The 23,842-nt window shown below is 31.4% G+C and overlaps 1 protein-coding gene across 2 annotated transcripts in view; it reads left to right on the forward strand.

The window, feature by feature from the left end:
• The window catches only part of LOC139511045 (uncharacterized), a 74,671-nt gene that overhangs the window by 46,593 nt on the left and 4,236 nt on the right, over positions 1–23,842 (forward strand). For both annotated transcript variants that reach the window (XM_071297617.1, XM_071297623.1), the window contains 27 exons: positions 256–394; positions 717–825; positions 1,433–1,579; positions 1,784–1,949; positions 3,075–3,138; positions 3,464–3,551; positions 5,824–5,975; positions 6,542–6,706; positions 6,974–7,085; positions 8,411–8,476; positions 9,150–9,279; positions 9,715–9,868; positions 10,287–10,492; positions 12,395–12,560; positions 14,138–14,257; positions 14,666–14,741; positions 15,363–15,396; positions 15,721–15,862; positions 16,159–16,267; positions 17,302–17,451; positions 18,308–18,464; positions 19,378–19,453; positions 20,134–20,221; positions 20,899–21,089; positions 21,623–21,793; positions 22,608–22,743; positions 23,348–23,419. In XM_071297617.1, the coding sequence (XP_071153718.1) occupies positions 256–394; positions 717–825; positions 1,433–1,579; positions 1,784–1,949; positions 3,075–3,138; positions 3,464–3,551; positions 5,824–5,975; positions 6,542–6,706; positions 6,974–7,085; positions 8,411–8,476; positions 9,150–9,279; positions 9,715–9,868; positions 10,287–10,492; positions 12,395–12,560; positions 14,138–14,257; positions 14,666–14,741; positions 15,363–15,396; positions 15,721–15,862; positions 16,159–16,267; positions 17,302–17,451; positions 18,308–18,464; positions 19,378–19,453; positions 20,134–20,221; positions 20,899–21,089; positions 21,623–21,793; positions 22,608–22,743; positions 23,348–23,419 (3,386 nt within the window). The remainder of the gene's footprint in view (positions 1–255; positions 395–716; positions 826–1,432; positions 1,580–1,783; positions 1,950–3,074; positions 3,139–3,463; positions 3,552–5,823; positions 5,976–6,541; positions 6,707–6,973; positions 7,086–8,410; positions 8,477–9,149; positions 9,280–9,714; positions 9,869–10,286; positions 10,493–12,394; positions 12,561–14,137; positions 14,258–14,665; positions 14,742–15,362; positions 15,397–15,720; positions 15,863–16,158; positions 16,268–17,301; positions 17,452–18,307; positions 18,465–19,377; positions 19,454–20,133; positions 20,222–20,898; positions 21,090–21,622; positions 21,794–22,607; positions 22,744–23,347; positions 23,420–23,842) is intronic.

Raw genomic sequence — 23,842 nt, forward strand, 5'->3', positions numbered from 1 at the left:
CGTATAATTGTAGTGTCTTGTACTTCCTAAAAAGAATTTGAAACAATTTTTTCCACAAAAAACCCAAATTTTAGAGAAAATATCCAAATTTGGAGATAGTTATTCAGTTTTGATCTGTTTCTTACACATTTTAATGCTTGATCTGTCAACATACTGCCTGCAAAATTTAAAGACACTTTGTTTCAACATTTACCCAATTGTACCATGATTTTGCAGGCATCTTCTAGTAGTATTGATTTAAATGTATTATTACAGTAAAATAGGTTTCCCTGAGAGACTTGAGAAAGTAACGGAATGGCTACTACTACCTGACGACAAGAAACCAGACATAATTACATTATACTTTGATGAACCAGATCATGCAGGGCACCAGAAAGGACCTGACAGTGAAATGGTATTGGTCAATTTCTAGATTAATTTCTAAACTAGTTTGATGAGACTTTTATTGCTAAAATTTAATTTAAGACAAGTAAATGCTGAGGAAACATGAAAAATAACATGGTGGAGGACTATATCAGTCTTTTTTTTAAATTATTTTCCTCCATACTGTGGTCTTAATATTGGTAAATACTGATATTTTTACAAATTGGATAATTCTTGGAACATTTTTTATTTTTTTAAAAGACAAAAAGCTAAAATGATTTGTTTTGTTTTGTCATCATGTTTTACCATTAGTATTAAAGAGTTTAGTAATTGATAATGATTTTTTCCCCTAGCTAAATGGTCAGTTAGAGACTGTTGATGATATGTTAGGCAGATTGATGAACACGTTATATCAGGAAGGACTGCATGATTGTGTTAATCTTATTGTTATAGCTGATCATGGTAATTTTTTATTAAAATTGCACTGACCAAACTTATTGGTTTATCATTTGTGTCCATCTTTTTGTCTATAAATGTAAAATATTATCATAGAGTTTTGTTCATGAAAAAGTTAAATTATCCAGACCATATTGCCATTTAGAAGCAAGAACTGTAAATTTTTAAATTGAGTTGTAAAAGCAATAATTGAAACTCGCATTTTAAAATATTTGATATGAATTAAGCAGGATTTTCCCCAAAATTATAAAAATTATAATCGCATTTAAGTCTAAAATCACAAAATCGCAAGAATAAATGCACGCAATAATTTCTGAATTTACAGTAATATATGAGAAGGATAATGGGAATCAACAAAAATACTGAACAGTACAACAGACAACTTAATAAACCACCATATTTAATATCTCAAAAAAAAATCAACCACAGATACACAAAAAAAGCCAAATAGCCTGACTGTGTACAGGCACAAAATATGGAGGAGTTCAACCATTTTTATGTTTGACATTGCTGGATTGATTGGACCATTTGTTAACTTATGTAGGTTAATTATTCAAGCATTTTTACTGTGAAACCTACTTTACTGTGAACAAATTTTTGTTATATTGTACAGGTATGCAGCATGTGTCTTGTAGTAACATGGTCAAGCTTCCACAGTATATGCCTGATGACATCAAAAACATACTTGTATTTGATGGAACTTTTGGAAGAATTGAAAATGATTATGCCAGGATATCAAAGTATAAAGTCAAAACAGAAAGTAAGTAAAATTTGATCTCAAATGATTCATAGGCCACATGAACCTGTATTATTCTGATTTTACTGATATATTAATGGTATGATGATAATTTAACCTCATTTTTGCGCTCTCTTTTTTAGTACATACAACCTGAGATTTGACAGGCTGTTGATCACTGTACATGAACTACTTGACAATGTTCTTCTGTAATTAATTTTTTTCTAGATTTCACTCAAGTACCTGTATCTAAGATTACAGATGAGTTAATGTGCAAAAACCCTGCTATGAAAGTGTTTACCAAAGAAACAGCACCAAAACGCTTCCATTATCTCAACAACAAACGAATCGGTGATGTATTGTTAGACATGCAGGACCAGTGGCTAGTTACAGAGTAAGTGTCACCTGTTTAACTTGACTTTTATTTTTACGTTGCTCTCTAGAATTCTCTGTCATTATGTAATACCAAGCAAATTTTGCTTTGTTGTGACAGGGTCAACCTGATTGTTGATTGAATTAAAATTGAACATTTGACTATCCATTGATTTTTGCCTTTATTTTCAGTTTCTTAATGTTATTCAGTTTATGTCCAGATTTCATGACAAGTATGAGTTTTCATAACAAAACATTATACACTTTTGCTCGACTTACCCAATATTGTTTATTTTTATCTAGATGGGCAACAACAATCAATTAATTAAACCCTTGAATAAAAGATGACCATGTTTCGAATATAAAACAAAAGTAACACTATGTTATTATTTTTGTGTCCAATGAGTTTTTCCTTCATCAGGATGCTCAAAGCCAAATAGTTGAAAGCCAAAGGGTGTATAAGTACCAGCACTAGTGAAGGGCTATTTGACCAATAGGGACCTAGAACTGATAACCACTCCATCTTCTGTCAACTTTGCTGGAGGGAGTTAGAACCTTTTTAATAATTCATAAATCTAATAACGGACACTTTAAGAAATTTTTGAAATATGTCAGTGTTGAAGCACTTACTGACTACTGAGCTTATGGTCCAAGGACACAGTTATCGTCCTTTGGTTTTCGTTGTCTACGAATATAGTCCTTAGTGTAAACAGTGTATAACTTGCATGTTTTATTTGATATACTTTCCCAATTTATTTCTTGATATTAAATGCATGAAATATTAAGTAGGGGGATGTAATTACATGTTAAAAAAATTTGGGTGCTGAATCTTTATGTTAAGTAGTGATTTGGTCCAGTTCAAAAAGGTCAAATTTTATCACATCTGAAGCTGTCAAACTGAATTTTACACCCCCTGAACACAGAATAGTTAATATTTTGAGTAAGAGCTGGTAGAAGTTTCTATAATTTTGATAATTTTTGTCTCACTGGTAGTACACTACACTATAAAAATCTTTTTGAGAAAGAGCAGATGCGATTTTTTTAATTTGAATTTATTGTCTAAAAGAAATGCACTACGAAATAACTGTGTTCTCGGTCCTTATGATACCCTCTAGAACTTATAATAAGTGATTATCGTATATTTCAGTACTAATTCTTTTTGGTGTACTGGTGGAAACCATGGATGGGATAATCTTTACAAATCTATGCATGTAAGTTTTTATGCACAGTTACACCTTTATTTATTTGAACTGATTTCTTGAAAGTTTATGCACGATTGACTGAAGCGTAATATCCCATATGAAAATAATTGTGGATTGTAAAGATTGTAATATTTTGGTAACAGGGAATACAGCTTCTCAGCATGGAATTTACAAATTTTAATGTAACACTAAGGGACATAACTGTTTTGAATACATTGAAAAGAAACAGCCTTTGCCATTCTTTAATCATTGGAATGAGTGATAAATGTACAAACACTATTGACAGTATGTTTAGCTGATCATGACTTACCTCTCTGCATAATTCTTATTGTAGGCTTTGTTTTTGGCACACGGACCTGCATTTAAACAACAACTAGAAATAAAACCTTTTGAAAATATAGAACTGTATAATCTCATGTGCGGTAAGTACTCAGTATCTTAAGTTCAACATCATCAACTAAGATATCAGATTGACAGCAACTCTGGTGGAACCAACTGTTTGGCATGATATTTTGTGGGACCATCCATAAGAATTAATTTTTTTTTATAAAAATACCTGTGTAAAGCAGGCTTTCATTTAAGTTATGAATAATGATTAATATGTTTTTTGACATAATCAAACAGTTCTCACTATTGATAAATGATAAAAAAAAAAAAAAAAAAATCCTCTCCTAACATAAAAAACTAAAATCTGGTCATGTTTATACCCATGTAGATATGATACATGCACATTTTTAGTAATCAAAACTGTATGTATCTCAAAAGATTGTATCTGGTCTTTTTACAGCTTTTACATTATTGCTAGCAAGACAAATCTTTGTTTGGCTTGCTTGCTTTGTGTGTATCAATGTTTGCTCAAGCATGGCAATTAAGATAGGCGGAGCTTCAGCTTGTATACATCATACTTAAATTTTATTGGACGTTACGTTTGAGGTTTAGGACACTTAATTTTAAAACATCACATGACAAATATTCTCACATGTTTCCTCACCTGTAAAAATACAATAATTGGTCAATGAAAGAAAAATATAAACTTAATATTGTTTTTTTTTTTATAAAATATCAATCTATTAGTTAAGTTGTTTCCGTGTCTGCCCTTTCATTTATGTAACTCAAGAAAAAATTCCAATAAATGAGTAACAATTGTATCGAAAAGAGAAAATCGAGTGCACCTTTTTTTATGTTAGGGTGTGTTTGAGATGAATATTTTGTCTTGAAAACGTACAAAGGAAGAGTATTTGATACATCGTCTCGCTTCAGATTCTATCATTTTTATATAGCAAAGCTACAGGTTGACTTTATAACATAAAAAAAATCACAATACTAAAAGATGAAAGTAGGGGTCAAGTGAAATACCTATCCAATGAATCACAAAATCAGAGTAGGTGTGTGTTCGAATAGCTATTTTACTAAAAGTATTTGACGACAATCTTTAAGTTGGATGATGAAAATGCATATGTTCGAAAAAAATTTGGTTTCCATTTCTACGATTGTGAAAATGAACTGTCGTAATGGGGAGATAATTTTGACGAAGTAGAATCCTGACTGTATTGTATATTTACAGGTAAGGAAACATATGAGAATATTTGTCATGTGATGTTTTAAAATTTAGTGTCCTTAACCTCAAACATAACGTCCAATAAAATTTAGGTATGATGTATACAAGCTGAAACCCCGCCTATCCTAATTGCCATGCTTGAGCAAACATTGATACAAACAAAGCAAGCAAGCCAAACAAAGATTTGTCTTGCTAGCATTAATGTAAAAGCTGTAAAGTTTCTTTCAGTGTTCATTTGCCTTACATGGAAAGAGCTACAGTAGCTACAATCTAGTTTTCAATTTTCACTTTCAAAAAACATGAAGTTAATATAGTTGTCTCCCCTTACACTAAAAGGTTATTTTCTGATTTTCATTCACAATGATTTGATAGAAAACCAACTAACCTTCTATACTACTTACTATCATTGCAAAAACAACATGATACTTTTTAATGAAATAGATTGTCTCGCTACATTGAAGACCTGTTAGTGACCTTCTGCTGTTGTTTTTTCTATGGTCGGGTTGTTGTCTCTTTGACACATTCCCAATTTCCATTCTCAATTTTGAATATATAGAAAAATTCAATCATTTGGGATGGAATCTGTATATAAATAATGGTGAGAGCTCATATTTTTGCCAATTTATATTGCAGTGATCCATAAAATGAAGGATATACTTACTTAAAATCAGCCAGCATTTTTCAATGCCACAATTATGGCAGTTGTCAGCTATCATTCTAAAAAAATAAGTCTAATGTAGCCCCATGTGTTTCCAATCAGAGATTTCTAAAAAGAACAGACTTTTTTAAATTTTAGCCTGGAATAGCGCTTAGATATATTTTATGTGAAAGTCAGAGAGAGACATAATGATATTGCAATATTAGGGGATAAATGTGTTATCAGTTGTAGGACATATTGTCTTTGAGGAATCTGGTAAATGAACAGACTTCTAAGCTTAGCTGCATCTGTTGACCATTATTGTTCATACTGTGACACATAGATTGTTCAGATGAAGACTATTCATCTTTTATCCACAATAGTACAGTTAAAACCTATAGGATTCACATTTTGTAAATATATATAATAATGTCATTATAAACAAAATATTACAAAGTAAGAAACTTTATGTTCTAATAATTGTATTTTTTTTCTTCAGAGATATCTGGCATCAAACCAGCACCAAACAATGGAACAATAGGAGCCTTAAACCATATTTTAAATCATCCTAATACTATACGACATGAAACAGCCAGTCAAATTAAGAGTAATGTTACTAAACCAATTCCTCTCTGTGGATGTGATTCAAAGGTGAGATTTGTATAGATATACTTTGATTGGTACTTTTTATGCCACATTTTTATGCCCCATTTAAGGTCATTATGTTTTCTGATCTGTGTGTCTGTTCGTTTGTTTGTTTATCGTTCATCCTTCCGTTCATTTGTTTGTCTGTTCGTTCGTCTGTTCGTTCATCCATTCATTTGTCTGTTCGTTCAACCGTTCGTTTGTATGTCTGTCCTGCTTCAGGTTAAAGTTTTTAGTCGGGGTAGTTTTTGATGAAGTTGAAGTTTTATCAACTTGAAACCTAGTACACATGTTCCCTATGATATGATCTTTCTTATTTTAATGCCAAACTGGAGTTTTTATGTTCCACTGAATATAGAATATAGACAATGATAGTGTGATTGGGGCATCCATGTACTATAGACACATTCTATAGTTTCCTCCAACAATGAAAACTAACACCAAGATAAAGCCAAGTGTGCTAAAAATTACATTTACACCAATAATCAATCAATAATACATACTCAGATGAAATATGCATTTTTTGCTAACTCTCATATTTTAATAGTACCGGTAATGATTTTTTTTTATAGAATATAAATTTACCAAATACAGTACCTGATTCAACCAGACTTTTACCTTATGGTGTACCTGTATCCAGGTATGGCACACTGTATACAAAACTGTATAAAGATTTGGCATCAGGATACAATGACAACAGAACTTTCTGGGCAACAGTTGCAATGCCACAGACACTGGTTAGAATGTTAAACTTAAAATCTTCTTTTGCCTTTACTTTGTGTACCTAATTTTATAAACTAGAGAACAAAAGTTAATTATCACAAAATGTATGGAAGATGAAAACTCATTGGATTTGTTTAAATAAAAAAAAAGGCTTTTTTCAAACATTTTTTATCAGAAAGAAATTTGTGTGTGTAAGTAAATATCTCATTAAAGCTTATGTTTTAAGTTTTATACAGTTCTTGTAAACAACGACTTCATGTGTGACTTACATTTTTTTCTAGGGAGATGTTAATTCAACAGAAGTATGTTATGTAAATGACCTGAGGAATGGCGAATTAACTTGTGATGATTATGTTAACAAAGACAGAAACATTTCATTACAAACTTTGTATTGTAAGTTATTGTGTTAAACAGAATTAAGGCCCGGATTTTTTAATTTGTTGGGATCGCCAACCCGATTTTGCCGATTTCTAGAATAAAAATAAAATTGACTTTTCATGCTTTTTTATTCCCACCGACCCTAACATTATCCCTGAAAAATAATTAAAATTTTTTTTTTTTATGAAATGAAATGCATTAATCACAAACAAAATTGATAACACTTTCTGTTGTGAAAACATAAAACTTCCAGTTTATGTTTCTGAAAATAAACAAATCAATTATAACTGACCTTGAAATATCGTTTGTGCAAATAATTTTGCAGAACGAAACCTGTGTTTAAAACCGATTACACAATAAGTTTGTTTCCCTTATTTGTCATCAGTCCGTAATATGCATCATCTCATAGAAATAGACTTGTCCAAATGTGGACAGATGGAAGGCATCAAGTTAAAGTACTGAATATTAACAAATCATTTGGAATTTTCTTGTTTCATAGATAATAAAAAAATATCGTCCATTTGAATAAAAAATGGGAATGCATGACAACAGATTAACCCGATATTCTCGTTTACCAATGGACGAGTCTATTACATTTTTGACACATGTGTTGAAACTTATTTTCTTACGATGTTTTTACTGTTTTTGTCTCTATCAGTTTTCGTGCTTGAAGATCATTATTCACCAAGTTTTCTGGAATTGATTAAGAGCTACGCGAATCTGTTTTTCTTGTTTGTGAAATGACGATTTTATTTTGTCTTTGTCCGTGCACACACCCCTTTTTTACGGGACAATGTCATGCAATGTTTATGACAGCTGAGCAATAATATTTCATTTAACTTAAATTTAAGAAATGATGACAAAATAGCATAACAAACATATTGTTGGAAAGGTGAAATATATATTTATTTTGCATGTTTTTCTGTCTTGAAAGATATTTATTTTTCTTTTTTTTTCCCCACCGACTGACTCGACTTTTTCATGGGGAAAATCCGTAAAACAACAAATTAAAAAACCCTGGCCTAATCAAAAAGATTTTATTTTGGCACTCACAAAAAAAAAAAAAAAAAATTAATGTGCATATAAAATATTTCAGTATGAAATTGTAAAATGAAAATTTTATAGATCACATTAATTGAGATAGTGATCTCATTTGTTTTATGCTATTTATATACACCATTCATATATTGTGAAATTGATTATTTGTTTGTTTATTAAACAGGGTTTATATGAAAATTACATACATATTATGTTTGTGTCAGTTTTTTGCTCAAGTGCTTCAATAACTAATTGCTTTTACCTTGCAATTATAGTAATTTTAATTTCTCCTTTTTCTTCAGCAAGACCAGTTGCAGGTGACAATTTTCTCAGCTCTGCAGTGCCAATGTTTGATGGGTTTAAAACTGGTATGTTTTCGTAAAAGTAAACAACAAGTATAAAGAGAGAGCCGTCAAGGAAAGATTATTATTTTATAATTTATATTTTTTTACAAATAAAAAATCATACTATTCATTTTAGTACATTTGGAAATTCTTTATTATTTCATCTATAGAATGCATTCTGACACAGAAACAAAAGTAATGTAAGCATAGATTCTTTTCACACATACACAATAAAAACTGCTCACCTTTTGGACCTGGTTTAACAGTTTTTAATAACTTTTGTTGGTAATGTATTAGTTTGGTAAGGTGTTACAAACTGCAATTTGAAATAACAGTTTAATTTAAATTAAGAATGGAAATAGGGAATATGTCAAAGAGACAACAACCCAACCAAAGAGCAGATAACAACCTAAGGCCACCAATGCGACTTCAAACGCAGCGAGAAAATCCTGCACCCTGATTAGTAGCAATGACAAAACTATAACACTGTGAGTCAACTAACAGTTAATAAAACCGTTGGCATAGTTAATAAAAGTATGACCACTTCTGACTTGCATGTAGTAAGATGCTGAATTCTTGCATGATTTATATAGCAATTAACAACATTGTTATTGATTTACCAGCATAAGAGATATATGCAAACATATAAACATTATTAATGATATAATTCATTATTTGAGTAAAATTTTCTCTACAGGTATATGGGAGTATGTATGGCAGTTGTCTAGAGATTACAGTCAAAGATATGGTAACATGAGTGTTACAACAGGACCTATATATGATTATAATGGAGATGGATTAGTAGATGTACTGTTTGACAGTCAGAGGTACATCAGCTATAAACTTTTTATCATTGTATTTTTAAGTATGACCTTGCAAGTTCAGAACAGGGATTAAAAAATGTATTGATATTTAACAATTTTGTGGAACAGACACTTTCAAATGAAAGTTGAGGGTTCTACAAGATTTTTCATTGTGCTTTACACTTGTATGACATTGATAACAGCTGAAATAATCCTTTTCTTATTTATCTTGACAAAAATAAACATCAACAATAAACTGAAAACATTGCAATTTATCTTGGAATCTATGGATTAAATTAAATTTAAACAAAAGAGTTTAAAAAATAATTTTTCTTATATATCTGTCTTGAATTAGAAGAAGTTTATGTAATGAAAATTTACTTTTTCAATGTTTACAAGTTAATTAGTGATCATGTATAGTTTGTTCACATTCATTAGAACTTTTGTTTTACATTTCAGCACAGTAAACAGTAATAGTACAGTAATTTTACCAACTCATTTCTTTATGATATTAATGAAATGCAAGAACAAAACTCTGAATCTTCCATGTAATGGTGACATTGATGTTCAGTCATACATACTACCACATGTACAGAGTGTACCCAATTGTTTGGTAAGTAGCCCAGGAGTACAGCTTCATCCTCTTCAAATTCTTATTATGCTAACAATGTTTATTTGACAAAAGTGCACATCTGTACAAAAAGTGCACAACTATGTTTCAACATATTTATTTATTCCTTTGATGGTGGATATCTACATAACAGTAAAACAAAAATAACCAATTGCTTGCACTTTTATGATTAAAAATGTTAAAGAATCATCATGTGGATGCTCTATACAACTTATCGCTATTTGCTGCTGACCCGAGAATATGTCCCGCTCGAACTATTGAAGTCATACAACAATCACTTTTCTATTGTGGCTTCGAATATTTTGTATTATGATGTCAAAATTTTACGGGAAGCTGTGAGATATCCAGTAATGGCGGACAAATAGCGATAAGGTGTATTATATAAATCTCTTTATTTCAGTATAATTTGGAGTATTTAAAAGACAATATAGCCAGGATAAAAGACATTGAATTATTAACAGGGATCCAGTTTCTCACAGAAAATATTGACCAAGCAGTAGCTGCTCAACATAGAACATATTTACCAGTCAATCTATGGCCGTCAGAACTGACAGAAACCTGGTTAGATAAGCCATGTCCTTCTCAACCAGAAACATGCAACTCAGAGTAAGATGTTTTCCTCAGATAAATATTTTTAGTAGAAAGAGGTTTTGTAACATTATTACTGCTAATGGCCATTTATGTTTAAGAAATTTTGTTTCATAATTTATTATAATATGGTTAGTAAACTAGTAATAAATATTGATTGATTGATTGATTGGTCTTTAAAGCCACTTTCAACACTATTGTGCTATTTCTTGGTAGTAAGTTTTTATTGGTGAAGGAACGTGGCGTGTTTGGAGAGAACCATTGACCTTTGAAAATTGACAATTCTAGTTAATTAAAATTGGGTTCAAGTATACCTACACATGCTGGATTCAATCTCATGACCTCAGTGTTGACAGGCTAGTGTCATTTCGAGGCCTTTAATAGCTGACTGGGCTTTGCATATTGTTGAAGACTGAGGGTGACCCATTGTTGTTGATATCTGTGTCATTTGGTCTCTTGTGGAGAGTTGTCTCATTGGCAATCATACCACATCTTCTTTTTTATTGTCGGGCCTGCAACTTTTGTTGCAGAAAGCTCGACATAGGGAAAGTGATCCGGCGGCGGTGTTAGCTCACTTCTTAAAAGCTATATATTTTAGAAGGTGGAAGACCTGGATGCTTCATATTTTGTATATAGATGCCTCATGTTACGAAGTTTCCGTCAGTCACATGTCCAATGTCCTTGACCTCATTTTCATGGTTCAGTGACCACTTGAAAAAAAAGTTCAAAATTTTTGTAACGTTGAATTCTCTCTTATTATAAGTAATAGGATAACTATATTTGGTATGTGCGTACCTTGCAAGGTCCTCATGCCCGTCACACAGTTTTCACTTGACCTCGACCTCATTTCATGGATCAGTGAACAAGGTTAAGTTTTGATGGTCAAGTCCATATCTCAGATACTATAAGCAATAGGGCTAGTATATTTGGTGTATGGAAGGACTAGAAGGTGTACATGTCCAACTGGCAGGTGTCATCTGACCTTGACCTCATTTTCATGGTTCAGTGGTTATAGTTAAGTTTTTGTGTTTTGGTCTGTTTTTCTCATACTTTATGCAATAGGTCTACTATATTTGTTGTATGGAATGATTGTAAGGTGTACATGTCTAGCGGGCAGATGTCATCTGACCTTGACCTCATTTTCATGGTTCAGTGGTCAAAGTTAAGTTTTTAAGTTTTGATCTTTTTATCTAATATTATATGCCAAAGGTCAACTATATTTGGTGTATGGAAATATATTATGATCTATATGTCAGTCCCGCAGGTTTTATTTGACCATTACCTCAATTGCACGGTTCATTGGACAGTGTTAAGTTTTTGTGTTTTGGTCTATTTTGCTTAAACTATAAGTAATAGGTCAACTATATTTGTTGTATGGAAGCATTGTTAGCTGTACATGTCTGCCTGGCATGGTTCATCTGACCTTGACCTCATTTTCATGGTTCATTGGTCTTTGTTCAACTATCTTGTTTAATGTTAAGTTTATGTGACAGTTGTAATAACGCTTTATACTTAGGACTATCAACATAATATCAATGATTAGTAAAGAAGGCGAGACATTTCAGTGTGTGCACTCTTGTTGTGATACAGCAGTTGGACTACTTAGACTTAGACTTAGACACTCTGCCATCGAAGCCTGTAGATGAAAATAAGATTTTGCATTATATTCAATAAAGTTGACACGTAAACTTGCATAGCCTTATGACAAAAATGTGCAAATATTTGTTATAAGTTCATTACCTGGTACTTAATTTTATTGTATTTACATCGAGAATTACAATCAATAACCCAAATTGGTAAATTTATTATAAAATAAATAGATCTTTGTTGAACATAAAGAAAATCAGTTAACATTATAGTTTGTATCAATGTTTAAGGCTATATATCTTAATTTTTGATATTAATGTTTACTTATTTTAGTTACCAGCCACTGATTTTATTATCATTGGATGGATTTAGAGCTGATTATTTACTGAGAAACTTTACTCCTTACATAAAAAAACTGAGCCAGTGTGGAGTACATGCTCCATATATGAGATCTGTATACCCAACAAAGACATTCCCAAACCATTACTCTATTGTTACGGTAAGACACTTTTCTCAATTGACCATGTTACTACTTATTGTTCTTCATTGTTTTTGTCTCGCTTGACAGAGTCAAAAACAGAGACATAGTTATGCTGTTTACGTCGTTGTCGGCGGCGTTGGCGGCAACGGCGTCTTCAATGTATTAGTTTGTGATTAGGTCTAGTTTATGGTGAACCACTAGAGGTAGGTCAAAGATATTTGGTATGCAGTTGTATTAGTATTGGCACATCTCATTACCATGGAGATTATTTGGCCTTGCCTCCTCAGTTATGATTTATTGACTTTGACATTTTAATCATTTTTCATGTATTAGTTTGTGATTAGGTCACTTTATAAGGAACCACTAGTGGTAGGTCAATGATAATTGGTATGCAGTTGCATAAGCATTGGCATATGTCATTTCCATGAGATTATATGGCCCGCCCCCTCTGTCATGGTCTTTTGACTTTGAATTTTTTGCTTAGTTTTGATGTATTGGTTTGTGATTAGGTCAGTTTATGGAGAACCACTTGTGGTATGTTAATGATGTTTGGTATGCAGTTGTATTAGCATTGGCACATCTCATTTCCATGGAGATTACCGGTATATGGCCCCGCCCCTTCTGTCATGGTCTTTTGACTGATATTTTTGCATAGTTTTGATGTATTGGTTTGTAATTAGGTCAGTTTATGGAGAACCACTTGTGGTAAGTCAATGATATTTGGTATGCAGTTGTATTAGCATTGACACACGTCATTTCCATGGAGATTATTTAGCCCCGCCCCCTCAGTTATGGTCTATTGACTTAGAAATTCTTATTATTTTTCATGTATTAGTTTGTTATTAGGTAACTTTATAAGGAACCACTGGTGGTAAGTTAATGATAATTGGTATGCAGTTGCATAAGCATTGGCATATGTCATTTCCATGGAGATTATTTGGCCCCATCCCCTCAGTTATGGTTTATTGACTTTGAAATTTTTGCTTATTTTTTTTATGTATTAGTTTATAGTTAGGTTTGTTGAAAGGGAACTACTAATGATAAGTCAATGATATTTAGTATGCAGTTGTATTAGCATTGGCACATCTCATTTCCATGGAGATTTTTTAGCCATGTACCTTCAGTCATTTATTTTTATTTTAATTTCAACATTTGCATTATCGAAATTGCAAAAAGGTGAGACATATCTCTGTGATAACAGTTTATATAGAATAGATCCAAGTATTGTCAAAAAATTTAGAGTAAAGTTTAGAACCTTTGCTTTTTCAGACATTAAGCACTGAAGAATTACCGAAAATCATGGATTGAAGATAAATATATTGGTGTAAAATACACTTTTTATATAATCATTTTGATAAAATATATATGTAATTGTGCTTACGATAACATTTAATCTTTACAGAGCAAAGTTGACTTAGTCAGTGTAGACTTTGTTCTTTGAGCATTTTTGGTGTGTGTGCTCTCTAATAATTATGTCTTTAGCTCTCCAAACAGTTGGTCTTGAGTTCTGATATACCTAATGAGGCTTATTTAAGAAATGTGTTGTGTGCATGAAAATCATTGATGGTAAAACTGATATATTACCTTTTTATTAGGGTCTGTATCCTGAATCCCATGGTGTGATAGACAACAACATGTATGATGAATCTATTGGTGCCTGGTTTGGTATGAGTAAACCGAATGCTAGTGATCCAAGATGGTGGAAAGGGGAACCAGTAAGTAAAGAAACAAATTTGCAAACTGCAATTTTCCCTAACGCTTGACCATTTATTTAGTCAAGCTTAGTGGCATGAGGATGTATAATAGTCAAACATGCCATACCTTACAATGTCCCTAGAAAACATCCAGTTTGGGCCACTCAAAGTCGTCACTTTTGCCATCCTGCATTGTCACATTTTATTAATCGAATTATGTTACAAATGTGAATGTCCATTGAAGATTAATTCAACTTGACCTACACTTTGTCCATGAGTAATTTTTTCATGGTTCTTATATTATAGATAATACTAAGTTATGTAAGTTACACAGATAAAAGGTTTTGTTGTTCACAATTATTTATGACTAGTTATAGTGTATAGTGAAATCTTTAAAAGTCAATGTATAGTTAAATCTCATTCTTCTAGATATGGAATACAGCAAAGAAGAATAATAAAAAATCAGCAACATATTTCTGGCCAGGATCTGATGTACAGATTCAAGGTAGGTATGGAATTGTGCACATGATTATGTTTAAAGGGTAATCACAGGGGCAGATCTAGGATTGTTGAAATGGTGTGGTACAATTCCTTAAAACTGACTATATAGTAATAAATTGGATGATATTATGCTGGCAATCTGATTATCAAAGGGGCCCTACAGTAGTAAGGATTCCTGCTCAACAGTCTTCAACTGAGAATAATTCTGACTGTTTTGTTGCTAAACCTGTTGACAGTACTTTTCTCACAATTTAACTTATTTGTTTATTTAAATTGGCATACAGTAGCTTTTGAGTTGAGACTGCTCTTGCAGAATAGTTGAAAATAGGTCAGTTTTAAATCTACAATTCCAAGAAATTTTCGAATTGATATCAGTTTTGATTAATTATTAGATTAAGATAGTATATCAAAAAGATATAACAGTGTTATGTTCAGAAAGTTTTTAAATATTTCTCTTAAGACTATTTTAAAATCATGATGTCCAAATTTAAGGTCTTATAGAACATCAATAATCATATGAATTGATAAAATGATAAATCTTTGACACTACAGGTTGTATCAGTATTCCCCAAAACTTCTGCTAATGTCTTGTATATTATTTCTGATACATTGATTATTTTTACAGGAATGTACCCTGATATATGGAAGAAATATGATGGGTAAGATATGATTTAATCATTGTATCCTCTTTTGGTGTTGTCAACAAATATTTTAAGAAGCATAAGGAACCTTGTCATTGTCAACAAATATTTGTTCCCCTTAACAGAAGCGTAAGGAACAAAATAATGCGGATATATATTTGTTCCATTGGAAATAATATAAAGGAATATTTCTTCCGCTTGAAACTTATATTATGTAGGAACTTCTATTAAGTTACTTTAATATCTAAGAGAACGAAACTGAGAATTGCAATATGTAATTGATTTAAAATTATGCATTTTAATTTTAAAAAATAAATAACTTTGATCTTATTACTGTTACAGAAAAATTCCATTTGATTCTCGAGTTGATGAGTTACTACGATGGGTAGAATTACCAGCAGGACAGAGACCAGATTTTATGACATTGTATTTTGATGAACCAGATCACACTGGACATTCTGTTGGACCTGACAATATTCCAAAGGTATTTTAAATATGATTGTTTTGGTTGCTTAATAAATGAGATGATTCTTTTCCACGTTTTTGGATATCTACTATTGACAATTTAATATCCTCAATAGCAACAGAGTTGATAGCAAAATTAGCAAAAAATAAACCCCTTACAAAAAAGTTCCATTTTACAGACTGTGTTACTGATATGGGTCAATGTAAGAAAATTTAATTTATAAGGCTGCTCTTAACCTTTAACAGTTAAGAACATTACAAAATTATAGTAGTACAAACTTACCAGTAACTAAAACTAGAATTATCTAATTACAGATTGGCCAGGCACTAGATAAAGTAGATGAAGCTGTAGGCAGATTGATGGAAGGGCTGTACCGTCGTAACTTACACAATTGTGCTAATATTATAATAGTAGCTGACCATGGTAGGTGTTTGAGTGGAGATTCAGGAAGGTTTTACCGGCTTCCTATTTGTTTTAACTTTCTTATCATTCTTCTACTGTTATCCTAAATTGGAAGACCTGCACAGAATATAAAATGCATTATAAAGTAAATATAATACTTTCTATTTATCTTCTTTGTTTAAAAAGATAAATATAACTGTAGTGTTTATGAATATCTATGCATTCCTTTCTTTCTATAGTTGATCTCTTACAATACTGATCTTTGCAATGTTTAAATACAGGTAGGTACTTTTTTTGCATAAAATTAATGAATAAAAAGGACAAGGTTCACTTATGGCCCAAAATGGCCTAAAATATTAACTTTATCATAAAACACCAAAAAGTTCACAAATTGATTTGTAAATGGGTCTATTATATATATATTTTGGACATTTTGTCAAATTATGATGATTTGGGGCAATTTTCACACCTAAAAGCTTTAGGAAAAGTTTGGCCACCACCTACTATTCAAAATGTTTTGTAACCAAAAGATTCCAAATGTGATATAGAATTCATCAATATACTTTTTGGATCATGGATGGCGACCAAGGTTAATTATGCCAAAACAATTAACATTTTGGACAAAATTGACTAAAATTGACCTTAAATACAAATAATGTATATTTAAGGGGTCATAGCTTCAAAATTTTTAAAGGAAGGTGCCAAAAAAGTATATTTTAGTCTTAACAGTCTTTTCACAAGTATTTCTATTTGAAATTTGTAATTGTATGGCCCGATTTAAAAAACATTTAAAAAATTAGGACCAATTTTATCCCTTCGTAAATCTTCTCCTTTCCATGGTCTCAGGATTTATCTTTTTATGATTTTAATGAAATGTACAAAAATTAAACTGCTTTTAAAGAATTAATCAGTACACCATGAATTTAAAATCTCTGTACAGTAACACAATGATTTATTTATGGAATAGTCTTTAATTCAGAATTTACTGAGAGAGCTGACCTTTTGATCCAATCTACAATTTATTTATTAATAACGCTGTCACAATATGATTTCAGGAATGTCGGATACATCATGTGACAGACTGATTACAGTGAGAGATTATATAACAGAGTATAATAACATGTATGTCTATGAGGGAGCATTCAGCAGAATCAATCCTAAAATCAAATATGGAAGATCACATCCTAGATCTGTACCCAATCCAGGTAATATATTTAAAAAAAAATAGGAAAAGATATTTCTGGAGGACACATCCTCATCCTTTCTAAATCGCAATACCGTACAACGGGTTATTTTCGCAGGGTGTTAATTTTCGTTTATTTTCACGAATAGAACAAAATCACCAAAATATTTCATCAATTTAAAAGTGCACATACAGTGGTATTGATAAAAGATTTGAATCCGCTAAAATTATAACCGCCAATATATTTTGTAATTCGTATACCTAATTCAATAAAAATCGCGAAAGTTTACACCCGTGAAAATAATCCCCTATACGGTAGTATAGACTGCCTTATATTTAGGTCACCATGACTTGCATACTTCGATCTGTGACAATGATTAACTTGCAAATTTAGATGCATTCTTGTAAACCAAAATACATCAGTGATCCTATGCTTTGAGATCAAAGATCACAACTACCACAATTCTCTTCAAGTGACTTAGATGATTGAAGGGCTATGGTTCACCAAATTCTTATGAGTTTCATCAATGATGTTTACCACTATTTAAATCTCTCAAAAATCACCACATTCCTATCACATAGCGGTCTACAATTCCATAACCTATATTGCATACTTTAGATGGTAAATATATTTTCATTTTCAGTCTTCATGTTTAACTACAAGCCCAACAACAAAGACTAGTAAACATGCAGGCCTGTCAAAATCATCTCTTTAGGCTAATAGAATATAACCAAAATTTTCCATAAATTGAGATCTGGGGCCTGTACATTGTTTATTGTAAAGACTGCATTTGATCAAAGTAACTCAATAGTTGCTATAAATTTTCTAAAAAATATTAACAGTTTGTTTATAAATGAATGTCTTTCTCTTTTTCCAGTACCTGTTGCTAATATTATTGCAAATATGAGTTGTAAAACACCACACATGAAAGTATATAACAAACTATTGTTACCAAAGCGACATCACTATGCCAACAGTCCCAGGATAGCAGACATTATAGTTGATGTGGAAGATAAATGGTTGTTTACCTATAGGTATTTATGAAATAAAAAGTGCCTTGATTCAATGGCTAATGTGTGATTCTTAAGATTTAAATTCAAATTTAGTTTAATATTGTTTGCTCCATATTCTAGCTTTATTTCATATGTAATTAAGTAATGCTTTTCTAATTTGCTCACCTGACTAAAAGAACTATGGTAAACTATTGCCTTCACTTGGTTTCTTTTACTTTTATTTTCATCTTTTGTTTGTGATTTTTATGCCCCACCTCTGATAGTAGAGGGGCATTATGTTTTCTAGTCTGTGCGTCCATTCGTTCGTCCGTCCGTCCCGCCGTTCGTCTGTCCGTTCGTCCTACTTCAGGTTAAAGTTTTTGGTCAAGGTAGTTTTTGATGAAGTCCAATCAACTTGAAACTTAGTACACATGTTCCCTATGATATGATCTTTTTAATTTTAATGCCAAATTAGATCTTTAACCCCAATTTCACGGTCCACTGAACATAGAAAATGGGGCATCTGTGTACTTGGGACACATTCTTGTTCTAAAAGGATCTTCTCTAAAACCAAATACTGACATAAAGATGCTCAGGGTATATACTGTAAATTCAGAAATTATTGCAAGATTTTTAATGTTGGGAATAATGTGATCAAATGAGTATTGCAATGATACGAACTCACATTCAGAATTCAGACACTTGTATTTGTATTCAGATCTTGCTGTAATCTAAAAATTATTCTCACAATTTGAAAAGTAATCTGATATGACTAAACTGTCTGTTGAGTGTTGGATTCTTGCTCTTAAAGCGGCATTAGCTGTTTAATTCATGTTACTAATTTGAATTAGTCAACCAAATTGTTCATTCTTGTTTCACTTTCAATGTTTACAGTCTTTTCCTTTTGATATTCTGGAGCTTTTTTTGTTTTTTAATAATTCTCATTTCTTTGTAGAGCACTTAAAAGTTACAATAAGCGCTTCTGTGTTGGAGGTAACCATGGTTATGATAATATGTATAAATCTATGAATGTAAGTATAAATATCTCCTTACATTAGCTTTTTCAATTAAACTTTATTTCAATGTGATAATTATTTGAGATATCTGAATTAGCAAGAATTGGGATGGATGTAAATAATACAAAAATCTCATATATATATACTAGAATGGAAATACTCCACAGATCAAGAGAATAGTTCTTTAATGGTTGGTCTTCAATTTCACAGTGAAAAGGGAATCTTCAATGACAAAAAAAGAGTATTAGGACAAGATTGCCTGTACCATTAATGATACTGTTTTATATCTTTTGATCATAGGTATTTTGTTATAAAGGAAATTATATGCAGGAATTATATATTGCATTTTAAATGGGTGAAGAATTCTCAGAGTGATTAAAAAAATCTTTACCTTACATAAGGGGAGATAACTCAGATAATTTAGTTTTTTTAAAGAATGTCTTGTAAATGTATCTATTTGTCAATGGTATTGTGCAGCTTTGTGCTCTTAAAAATATAACAACAAAATTGAATTTCTTGACCAATTAAAAATAATATTCATCTTTTACTTGGAGCAAACTTGCAATTGCAATTCACAAAAGACGTGTAATAACTACCTAACACAGTATCATGTTTAACAAAATTATTGAAAAATGTATCTGAACCACCTGCATATGATATATATAATGAGCTATTATGCCATCAACTTTTTTCAGGCTTTATTTTTGGCACATGGGCCGTCCTTTAAACAGAATCTTAAAGTAGAACCATTTGAGAATATTGAGCTATACAATTTGATGTCAGGTATGTATTCTATTGATTGATACATGTGGTTTGTTCCAACATCCTCAAGTGGTATTAAAATGGCAGGATATTATAAGGGTTGATATCTTTGTAGTATTCTTCAGTATTTGTTCTACTGATTTCTCATATAGAAAATAGCACCAAAGTCATTACCTCAAATCATTTTTCATCTCATTTCAGGATAATAATGGATAATTTAAGTGTGGAAAAATAATTTTAAAAACATTCGGATTACCAATGCTTTGATAAAAAAAAAGTACAAGAGTGATTACAAAGGACTTTTGATAAACTGTGTGAGAAGTATACATTAAGATGCCTGCAAGTTGTTGAAGCAACACATCATCAGTTAAATGATATCTGATATATGTATAATTGATCTGTAATATAGTAGGAATAATCACCTCTGTATATATCATGACAAGATCTAATACCTAATTTAACATTCTCTCGACTGGTATTTTTCGCAAATACCCCTCCTTAATATGATATATCTGTTAAAAATTCCTCACTAAGAAAGCTTTAAGTTTGAATTGAACTTTTCTGCTGAATTGTATGTTATCAAAATATAGTAATTTCATATGAAATCTTGTAAATATAAATAAAAGACCATAATGAGCAAACATATGGTTATTTTTTTCCGCTCTCTTTACTTACAAGTTAAACTATAAATATTACAGTTATAATGAATATTACTGCTGCACCAAACAATGGAACCAAAGGATCTTTGAATCAGCTTCTCCGACACCCACCTGTTACAATGACAAGTGCACCCACCAGTGTATACAACAAAACCATCACAGATACAATAGATACTACAGTGTCACCAGAATGTATAAAGAGATGCCCAGCATTTAGAAATATAAACAAGGTACTTTTTTTCTTTAAAGCATAGTGTCATAGCATGAGCTTAAATATCCATATTGCATTACATGAGAGAACGAAATATATTTTGTACCTGTATTTCAGATATTTTCAACACATGATCCAAAAATACCAAATAACATAGGTAACAGCCAAATAATTTGAAAGGCCACCAATGGGTATTCAACGCAGCGAGAAAATAAACAATAGATAAATATCTATGCAATATATTAAAGCTCTAAACTACCTTGAATAGACAGATCTGCCTGCTATCATTTGTTTGATTCAACAATTCAAGGATTTTTGTTTGTAAATTGCAAATAGTAATCAACCCCCAAAAAATAATTTCTTTGACTGATACAGGGATCATGTGTTTTTCATTTTAGGAGGGAAAACCGGGGGGTGGGTATGGGGTAGGGTACCTTTTAATTATATTTGGTTAGTGTTAATGCAAGGTCTATTTTCTATAAGACTATCTTTGGTGATAGAAATATAAACTAAGTGAAAGCTGAGGAACATTGTCTTTAAATTCTATTACAGTCAGCCATCAACAGGAACAACACAGAAACAAGACACACACCTTTAGGTATCCCTGTGTTACAGACATATCCTAGATTATCTGTAGATTTGTTATATCAGCCCTCACATATAACTGGGTATGATAAAAACCTTAAAATTCCTGCCTGGATATCATACACTATCGGTCAAAATGTGAGTATAATTAAGCTTTATATGAATACATAAATCTATTCTTTAGAGGAATACAGTACTGCTGAGCATGACAATTACCTTTTTTCCCTGAATTATAAAAAAGTACACAGAGCTACAAGTGGCCAAAATAAGGCATAATGATAGAAAAATCAGATACCAGAAGATGATATAGGGGCTATGATATCATTAAATTAACTACTTTTCAGAACAAATTTGAATAAAATGTTTTGACAGTAAATAAAGTTTATCTGGAAATTGTAATGTTTTTTTCTTGCATTTTCCAATCAATTTTTTTTGGGGGAAATCCCTGAACATTTCCAAAATATCAAATATATTGTCAGAGTGATTCCTTGACCTTTGACCTCAAGGACAAATAATGGAGATTTTTGGGACATTTGTATGTCCGCCCCAAAACCATATACATGTACATTTAATTTTTCCATTTCATGATGTTTCTTGTGCACCATAGGCTTGTCCCTTTATTCATAGACTGTTCACATTCATATATATTCAAACTTTTCATAATTAGACCTATAAATCCAGTGTACCATAATGTTTATATAAGGGGGACGTGCCTTGCACCTTCATAACATAAAATGTTTAAATATCTCTGCAACTGTTAAGTTTTCAATCTATAAACCTCTTAACCATCTTTTTTGTGCAGCAATAATTATTATCTTCCCCAATATGTATATGATAGGGAGATACTTAGTTTTTACAACTATTTCTTCTTGTGTTATATGATTTTTACAAGCTTTTGAAAAATAATAATCATTTATGATGCAATTTTCAATTGAGTTTGCTCTTTTTACAGTCAACAACCAGCAAGTTAGATCCAGGGTGCTCATTACCAGACAAAAGAACAAATACTGTTTCTGATGACAAAAGTTCATGTGCAATAAATAGTAACTTGCCTAATAATTTTACCTGGGCATCATTTATGGTTTCAGGTAAGTTCTTATAGCCTATATATGAGGGTAGTAATGGGGGTACCTTCATGAAAAATGACGGTGAAATTCTTGCCAAAAGACGTAAATGGTAATTTTTGTTGCATTGTACATGTACCATCAGATTTTGTGAAAGATTCCCACATAAGTGTATCGAAGATTTATTTAGAAATAAAACAGTAAGAAGACATATTGTGTAAAAAAAAAGAGGATTTAGTAATACACTTATGGTCAAAATACTGTGGATTCATTAATATTTCTTAGATATCAATTTTCATGGATTTTGTGTGTACAGCAGAACCACGAATTTGAATGTTCAACGAATTACACTTTTTTAAAACGAATATATGGAAATTTTGCTAAAACCTTGAATATGCAAGTTTATCCTAATCCGGGGAAAGTTGGTACCCAAGAAAATAAATGAATTCACAGTACATGGTCGTACATGTCTTTTTGTTTCATTTAAACTGTAATTCTGATGCAATATTAAACTAATTACCTAATAGCCAAAAAAAAATAAAAAATTGAATTTCTGAAGAAAATGTAGAATTTAACAAATACGATATTCTTTTACTTTTGATAAATTAATTTTCTATTTTATTTTCAGATGACAAAGAGGCTACAGGTTATAACAGATTATCATCAGTATTTTTACCTGTCTATAAGGGATTTCATATGGGTAAGAAAGAAATACATGCCCAATAACTTCCAATCATTTTCATAAAAAGAACATACCGTATAGCGGGTTATTTTTGTGGGTGTAAAATTTCGCGATTTTCATTTGAAAAGGTTTACGAAATATTTTGGCAGTTATTTTGGGGAATTCAAAAAATTTACCAATACTTTTGCATGTACACTTTTAAATTGGTGCAATTTATTTTGACGATTTTTTTCTATCTGCGAAAATAAGCAAAAATTTACACCCCGCTAAAAAAAATACCTCCTATTATGGTATTGCCATATGTATTTATGCCCCATTTATGGGCATGTTTTACAGTCTGCATTCCATTCATTTGTTCGTCCGTCTGTCCCGCTTCGGGTTAAAGTTTTTTGTCAGGGTAGTCTTTGATGAATTTGAAGTCCAATCAACTTGAAACTTTGT

This window comes from Mytilus edulis, chromosome 1 (assembly GCF_963676685.1).
Source record: "Mytilus edulis chromosome 1, xbMytEdul2.2, whole genome shotgun sequence".
Classification (NCBI taxonomy): Eukaryota; Metazoa; Mollusca; class Bivalvia; order Mytilida; family Mytilidae; genus Mytilus; species Mytilus edulis.